Source organism: Bufo bufo, chromosome 3, assembly GCF_905171765.1.
Source record: "Bufo bufo chromosome 3, aBufBuf1.1, whole genome shotgun sequence".
NCBI classification, from domain to species: Eukaryota; Metazoa; Chordata; class Amphibia; order Anura; family Bufonidae; genus Bufo; species Bufo bufo.
Genome location: NC_053391.1, coordinates 408,739,026 through 408,747,971, shown reverse-complemented (window position 1 = coordinate 408,747,971; position 8,946 = coordinate 408,739,026). Strand labels below are relative to the sequence as shown.

The following is an 8,946-nucleotide window of genomic DNA, read 5'->3' as shown; positions in this document are numbered from 1 at the left end:
CGGTACCTAAGAGCAACCAAGGGTAAACGGCAGAAGCACTTACGAGGGCTCTACACAGTTATCAACTGTACCGAAACATCAGAAGAAGAAATCGCTTATGGAAAACAGCCAGCGGAACTCCGCTGAACAGTGAGTATAGCAGGACGCCGCTAAAACAATCACTGCAACTCACTATAAGTTTGTTACACTTATCCAATTGGAGGAGAAGCGAATTTTGGGGTTCCATATACCCAAATTGGAACATTAACATTCATTTTATCTATAGATTGCAGACTGGATTATTATTCACCAAAGAGACTCTAACCCAAACCATCCAGAGTGTATATATTTTAGCAAGTAGTTATAGTGTATTTTTAGCATTATAGCATATATGTCAATTGATAAGATATTCCAGATTTTATTATTTTTTATTTATTATATCTAATTGTGGAACCCACTGTTTTTATATTGTTAATAAACTATAAGGTATCATACAGAGTGAGAGTGCCCAGTATTTTGTATACCATTTACCACTATATTAGAGGAAGGGTGATTCCTCTCTACTGTGAGCACCTCCACCATAGATTTTGTCACTCCTGTGCACCACATACCTTGTCCACTATTGCTTTAAAGGATTTTTGTTAGGATTTTTGGACCCCGGACCCGAACCCGAACATTTCAGTAAAAGTTCGGGTTCGGGTTCGGTGTTTGTGATTTCTTAGCGCTTTTTGAAAGGCTGCATAGCAGCCAATCAACAAGCGTTTACCTGTCTGACCTTAGAAGCCATCACAGCCATGTCTACTAATGGCATGGCTGTGATTGGCCAGTGCAGCATGTGAACCAGCCTCTATATCAGCTTGAGTCACGTAGCGCTGCACGTCACTCTGCTGTTACAAGTGTAGGAAGAGGATGCTGCTGGTGATTTCAGGGAGAGAATAGGAGAGAATCTTTGTTCAGAACTGGAATCTAACTCAGCGATCTACATATGCAGTGTCCCACTCACGTGACCGTGGGCCCCGCAAACGTATTTTAATTATGTATTAATGTCATGTGATATGCCTGTATTTTGTATTTTATCTCCTGTCATATTCTCCATGTCACAATGTGATTCTATATGCAAATATCCTTTACACAGGCCTAGTCAGGGTGCACTACACTTGTTTCTCCACAAGATGGATCAGTGTCATTGTGTATAAATAGCTTAGCTCAGACCTAAGTTAGGCAGTTCTATCCAGTTGAATTCAGTTGGTGGCTGGTTGAGGTCAATCCAAACCAGTTCAGATGAGCTCAGGTCAATCCAAGTGAGAGTTCAGTTCAAAGCAGTTCTCTCATGAGCCTACAAGAAAGCAACAGCAATGTAGCTGAATACCTGGAGAGAGGCATATTCCTAGCCTCTCTGCTCTGTTCCTGTTGGCTTCACAGTCCAGGGTTAAAGCCTGCAATTATTCTACCTAGAGGTGAGCAATCCACTACTATAGATCGCTCTTCCAGGGTGACCAATGTCTAAACTGCATGCAGCCAAGTATTTAAGGAATTATTACGTTTATACAAGACAAAGGATTAGCAAGATAGTCATTACCTGAGGACTTATTAGGCACCTTTGTAGTAGGTGTAGGAGACCACATGAAGCATCCACACCTCCAGTTCAAATCCTGAGGACAGTTAGGCCAACTGTCAGAAAAACATTGGAATAGAAGTTTCAGGATTCAGAAAAGCACCTTTAAGCAAGGATTAGGATCAGGCCGGAGTTTTGACCAGTGTAAGACTTTCATAATATTACAAGCCTAGTCTGAGAAGTAGCTTTCTTAAGTTATGGCCGGACTGGGAGCAAAGCTTAGGGGAGGCCAGCATGACGGGGGGTTGGCTCAGGGAGAACCCTGGAGGTGGTGATAGGTTAGTTGGTAAAAGGGCAGCGGTCTAGCGAGATTAGGGGGATAGGGATAGGTTAATTTGAGCTTAGGGGTGGGGGTGAGGGAGTTAAAAGAAGGAGACAGGGAGAGGAAGGGCACCATTTTGGGTGGGAAGCAAGAGTGTTAGGAGCCCACGCTAAGTCTTACAGATGGAGCAGCTGGAGGACACCATCAGGCGACTGCGGGAGGCTGCGGAGGTTCGGGGTCCCAGCTGGGTCCAGGAGGTATTGGTCATTTCAAAGACAATGTACAGTACAGACCAAAAGTTTGGACACACCTTCTCATTCAAAGAGTTTTCTTTATTTTCATGACTATGAAAATTGTAGATTCACACTGAAGGCATCAAAACTATGAATTAACACATGTGGAATTATATACATAACAAGCAAGTGTGAAACAACTGAACATATGTCATATTCTAGGTTCTTCAAAGTAGCTACCTTTTGCTTTGATTACTGCTTTGCACACTCTTGGCATTCTCTTGATGAGCTTCAAGAGGTAGTCCCCTGAAATGGTTTTCACTTCACAGGTGTGCCCTGTCAGGTTTAATAAGTGGGATTTCTTGCCTTATAAATGGGGTTGGGACCATCAGTTGCGTTGAGGAGAAGTCAGGTGGATACACAGCTGATAGTCCTACTGAATAGACTGTTAGAATTTGTATTATGGCAAGAAAAAAGCAGCTAAGTAAAGAAAAACGAGTGGCCATCATTACTTTAAGAAATGAAGGTCAGTCAGTCAGCCGAAAAATTGGGAAAACTTTGAAAGTAAGGGCTATTTGACCATGAAGGAGAGTGATGGGGTGCTGCGCCAGATGACCTGGTCTCCACAGTCACCGGACCTGAACCCAGTCGAGATGGTTTGGGGTAAGCTGGACCGCAGAGTGAAGGGAAAAGGGCCAACAAGTGCTAAGCATCTCTGGAAACTCCTTCAAGACTGTTGGAAGACCATTTCAGGGGACTACCTCTTGAAGCTCATCAAGAGAATGCCAAGAGTGTGCAAAGCAGTAATCAAAGCAAAAGGTGGCTACTTTGAAGAACCTAGAATATGACATATTTTCAGTTGTTTCACACTTGTTTGTTATGTATATAATTCCACATGTGTTAATTCATAGTTTTGATGCCTTCATAGTCATGAAAATAAAGAAAACTCTTTGAATGAGAAGGTGTGTCCAAACTTTTGGTCTGTACTGTATAATGTGAGAGACAAGATTTGATTTCTCCTGTAGTACACATTTGTCTCCACTAGATGGCAAAAACTCAATTAGGAGCCTCATGTACATTTTCTTTGTTCTAAGATCATTAGTGAAAGAAAGGAGGAGTTAAGTTGCTAGTTTCAAATGTGCCAATCAACTCAGGAATAAAGTTAGTAAACTACTCCCTTTTTGTCACAGAGCCAATAAACTTTCATCTAGGACCACCCTTTTGTCTACCTCATGTTGCCTATATAAGTGTATGTAACTGTAATAAAGAGAGATATTTTCCATGATACCAGCCTGCATTGGTCTCATTGAGAAAGCTGTATGAGCTCATACTTATAATTCTAACTGATTTGGAGCCACACAAAAGAAGAAGTTGTGTCATAGAATTTGCGACGACAAATTGGCGCCCGAACAGGGACAGACAGCTTGCGTAACTTCTGATTCAAACGCCAGGAGAGGACTTGCGTAAAACCATCAGACGAGGCATAAGCTGCAGCAAGGTAAGAAGCTTTTATTCTTACAACCTCCTCTGAGTCTTTTGCCCAAGTGTTTTCTCAAGAGTTGAATTGGTGTTATCGCGATATAAGGGTTCAAATTGTAGCTGATCTGTCCGTTAGAAAACACCTGTTGAAATATTCCTTCTTTTTGTGGTGGAACATGCTGAAACTAAACGGAAGTTGTTAGACAGCTGAGTCGGATATCCTGTGACGTAGAATTGGATCCCAGCCAAGGTTCTGACGAGAATTTTGGGTAAAGGGTTAACACCAATTGTCATAGGCAATTGGAAGTTATTAAGATTTTGTATCCCGGTGAATTGACTAGGGGTCTTCACTTTGAGAGATTGTGGGCTCAATACTATTATATCATTTGAGCTTTGTGCAACTGCGCTTAAGTTTGTGGGTTCGGTAGCGATTACTTATAGTAATCGGATACCGTTTGATCTTTGTGCAACTACGCTTAAGTTTGCGGGTTTGATAAGTAGCAATTGTTTGATCTTCGTGTAACTACAATAATGGGAAATTCTAATGTTGCAGGACAGAGTGAAAAGATGTTAACAGCAGCTCAGTTGATGAGAGAAAGAGAAGGAAAAGTTTCAGTAACTAAGTTAAAATCGTTCATGCAGGCAATTGGTATGCATGAAACTGGAAACTTAGATGAAAGTTTATGGAAAAATTTATTACAAGAAAAGAAAGGTTGGCTGAGAGATAATAATAGGCTGGTGCAAGCAGAGTTATGGTAGAAGTTGTCTGCAGATGTGACTGATGGAAAGTTGAAAGAAATTGAGAAGAATGGACAATATTGGTATAGTAAAATGGAGGATTTGGGTGTGGTAAGGAACAAAGAACAGGACAGTTTGCCATGCGGCATCCCTTCCCCCTCCCCAAAACTCTTTCCATAGAACATCAACCGCCTCCTTATGGGGGATGGGGGTGTGTGTGCAGGCACAGGAATGCTGAAACGAATAGCATGTGTGTTGTCTGTGGATCTCAAAGACAGGACACAATTCCTATTATAGTTCCCAACACTGGATTATATCCAGTGATGTCTGCCAATAACCCTTCCCAATTGTATGTCCCATCAGTTAAAAATGTACCTGCAGTGATTGCCCCTATGATGCCTACTAGAAATATTCCAGACCAGTCTACTCAATCTAGGAATGCACCCATTTTAAGTCCGGCTTCAGACTTGAGTGGATATCTATCACAGGAAAGTATTGGGTTTCCAGCATCATTGTTGGATATGCGAAATCTGATGCACCCAGTTTCCCCTGTTATATCATCTACGCCAAATCCACCTCGACCTAATCTATTCTATCGTACGCCCAGGTACCTAAACCCTGGAGCTGCTCCTCTCAGAGGTCCAAATGACATCCCTGATGAGCCTGTGTATCACCCTTAATCCCCTAGTGAGATGCTGGCCATGATGAGTAGAATCCCCAATCCAGAGGACTTACCCATGCCGTTCTGTAGAGAGTTAGCGAAGATACGGAAAGCTTTCTCATGTTGCTGGAGGGATTTAGAAGATTTAGTCCAGTGTAAAGCTGGTGACTCCTTTTCTCAGATTATAGCCTCTGCAGTGGGATGTTATGAGGGAGATGATACTACTTTGTTGTCCGGTGAGCGATACATAGTAAGACTCACGGAATGGGGGAGAAAACGATTAGGTGATCAGTCTGTTACGTTGTCGGATATGCATCAGGATAAAACGGAAAGTGTGGAGAAATTTTACACTAGACTCCAGCAAAGATGGGTGGATTTGGGCTTTGAGTATACTTCAGACATGCATGAGAGAATTTTGAGTGCTGCTTTTGTGGATGGTCTTAGGGAAAGCATTCGCAAGGGTCTGGTATCAGCTAGGCCTGAATGGAGAACTATACAGCCCTCCATTTTGTTACAAGTAGCAAAGGGGGTAGAAGCTGAATTGAACAAAAGACCGAAGGCGGGTGTGGCCGCATACCAGCACTTTCCCCAAAAAGGGGGAAGGAACGCAAGGTATATCTTAAGATGTTATAACTGTGGCAAGGTGGGGCACTTTATGCGGGATTGCCAAACTCCTAACCCATGGGAGGAGGAAGAGGAGGAGAGAGCTCAGCCCCCTCAAATGCGACGTCCATAGGGAGTTGGCAATCCAGAGTCAAATGCTGTGCCCCTATTAAAAATTCAAACCTTAGGGCCTGCCCCAGTTGTCTCCTTGGCAATCAATGGGGGGGAGCCCATCCCCTTTTTGATTGACACTGGAGCAGCCAAAACTGTTATTCGCAGCAAACACGTAAAAAGATCCCTCATGTCTAAGGATAGTATTCCATGTGTAGGAGTAGATGGTAATGAGGTTCCTACTCCTCTCACAAAGCCAATACAAATTGCATTTGCCCCAAACCAACAAATGCTAAGTCGCCTCTTAGTCAGTGACACCGCCCCTGTTAATTTGCTAGGAGCAGATTTGTTGCAGAGAATATATGCGCAGATAACATATCTTCCTGATTGTACTGTGAAATTACAAGGCAAACTAGGAGAAGAGGATATATGTCTCTTAGCAGCCTGTGATTATAATCCATTCCACATGTACGTGTCTACACTCTCTGAAGAGGGCGTGTCCCTTCTGCTGCAACAATTACCTGCACATCTGTGGGCCTCCGGACCTACAGATGTTGGCCATTTATCTGTCCCTCCAATGATGATAGAACGTAAACCTGATGCTCCTTTACCTCGAAAGGCACAATATCCCCTCAGTATACAACAAACGGATGCCATCACCAAAATAGTACATGATTTTGTCAGTAATGGGGTACTAATTGAAACCACCTCTCCATGTAACACTCCCTTGTACCCCATTAAGAAAAGGGGGGAAAAAGGTCAGCCAGTGCAGTATAGAATGGTACATGATCTTAGGGCTGTTAATGAAGCTACAGTTTTTAATACCCCTGTGATACCAAACCCACATACATTGTTGGCACAGATTCCCCACAGTGCTACCCATTTCACTGTGGTGGATCTTGCAAATGCATTTTTCTCAGTTCCGTTACATCCAGATTGCAGATATCTTTTTGCTTTCACACATGACAGGAAGCAATACACCTGGACGGTCTTACCACAAGGTGCCCATAATTCCCCCAGTATGTATAGTACTGCCTTAGCCCAGGTTTTAGCAGATTGGCCCATTCCATCTGAAGGAGTTGTCTTACTCCAATATATAGATGACTTACTTCTTTGCTGCCCGGGAGAGGAGGTGTGTAAACAAACTTCGTTGTCTCTTCTCACCTTCCTGGCTGCAAATGGCTGTAAAGCTTCCCACAAGAAGCTTCAATTTTGTTGTACCACTGTCACCTTTCTAGGGCACTGTATATCTGCTGGGATTAGACATCTCACCCCAGACCGTATAACTGCAGTTGAACAAATTCCTCTGCCTACAACTGTGGGGGCTCTGAGAATTTATTTGGGTCTAGTCTCATACTGTAGGCCTTGGATCAGAAATGCCTCTGCTCTTTTGCAACCCTTGTATGATTGTCTCACCTCTTTTCCTTTTTCATTGACAGATAAGGCCGTGGAGAACTTTCATACATTAAAACTAGTCATCAGTTCCACACCAGCATTGGGTCTACCGGACTACAATAAAGATTTCAGACTTTATTGCACTGAATGTCTTGGCCATGCTTCAGCTGTTCTCACACAAGCTAGGGCTGGCCAACAGCGTCCAGTGGCGTATTACTCTGCCAGACTTGATCCAGTGGCTAGAGGAGCGCCACCTTGTGTCCGTGCGGTAGTGGCTGTACAACTCATGCTTGACAAAAGCTCTGAGATTGTGCTCAATTATCCAATCACTGTTTTTGTCCCTCATGACATCTCGGCCATTCTCACACAAGTACAGCCTAAATACCTGTCCACCGCCAGACATGTTAGACTAGAATGTGCACTACTTATGCCACCAAATGTCACCATCAAAAGGTGCACAACTTTGAATCCAGCTACTCTGCTGCCTCTGGAGGGGGGAGGAAGTAGTAGTATGAGTCATCTAGCCGAATATCTTCCTGACCTGGAAGATAAACACGACTGTCTCCAATTAATGTCCCAAGAGACAGCAGGGTTTGATCACGTGGTAGATACTCCCTTAGAAAACCCAGATTTAGAGCTCTTTGTGGATGGATCGCGGTATGGTGTCCAAGGGAAGTTTTATACTGGGTATGCAGTTGTCACTCAGCACGATACGATCAAAGCGGAATCACTACCCTCTCACATGTCTGCACAGGAAGCTGAACTTAAGGCTTTGGAAGAGGCCTGCAGGTATGCGGAGGGAAAAACTGCAAACATCTATACAGATTCCAGGTATGCTTTTGGGATCACCCATGATTATGGTCCAATTTGGAAGGCTAGAGACTTCCTTACAGCAAATGGCAAGCCAATTAAAAATGGCAAAGGGGTGAAAGCCCTAATGGACGCTCTGCTGTTGCCAACGAGGGTGGCCATTATGAAAATTAAAGGCCATTCATCAGGAAAAACTCTTGAAGCTCGGGGAAATCATCGAGCTGATCTGGCAGCAAAAGCTGCTGCATAGAAACCCAGAGATGATCCTGTAGGGATAGCAGTAGTACAAGAGCAAATTTCCCTGCCAGTCAACTATGAAACATTAAAAACCTTACAGTCTCAAGCAACCAAAGAGGAAAAGGCAGTATGGATAGAGAAAGGAGCTGTGATGACCCCAAAAGGACCATGGCAACTTAGAGGAAAGCTGTGTTTGCCCCGTGCTTTGTTCCCAGTCACAGCCCAGGCCACTCATGGGAATACTCACCTGTCCAAAACTGCCATGACTGCTCTTGTTAATAGTCACTGGTATGCCCCAGGATTCAGTGTAACTGCAGCCAAATTCACTCAGGCTTGTATGATTTGTGCACATCACAACATAGGAAGGACGGTAAAAACACCTTTGAGGCACACTCCCAGGCCCGATTTTCCCTTCCAAAGACTGCAAATAGATTACATCCAAATACCCAAAGTGGGGACCCTAGAATACGTCTTGGTATGTGTAGATCTGTTTTCAGGGTGGCCAGAGGCCTATCCTGTGGCCAAAGCCACTGCACAAAACACAGCCAAGAAACTTCTGAATGAGATAGTTTGCCGGTATGGGGTCCCAGAGACAATTGAGAGTGACCGAGGTTCTCACTTTACAGGGGAGGTCATGCGTGAAATTATGGGAGCCCTGGGTATTGAACAAGCCTTCCATACTGCGTATCACCCACAAAGCAGCGGTAGAGTAGAGCGACTCAATGGGACAATTAAATCAAAAATACAGAAGGCCATGGCTGAACTGAAAAAGCCATGGACAGAGTGTCTACCCTTGGCACTTTTCTCCATCCGGTATACACCT

At 43.8% G+C, this 8,946-nt stretch overlaps 1 protein-coding gene across 1 annotated transcript; it reads left to right on the top strand.

Annotated features, from left to right (window-relative positions):
• The first annotated feature begins 7,587 nt into the window (after positions 1 to 7,587).
• LOC120993828 (ribonuclease H-like) lies at positions 7,588 to 8,136 on the top strand. Its single transcript, XM_040422293.1, has one exon. It carries the CDS (start codon positions 7,588 to 7,590, stop codon positions 8,134 to 8,136), a length of 549 nt encoding a protein of 182 aa, XP_040278227.1.
• The last annotated feature ends 810 nt before the right edge of the window (positions 8,137 to 8,946 follow it).

Excerpts from the sequence above, each read along its gene's own strand:
- LOC120993828 (XM_040422293.1), top strand. The coding sequence starts at position 7,588 with ATGAGTCATCTAGCCGAATATCTTCCTGACCTGGAAGATAAACACGAC.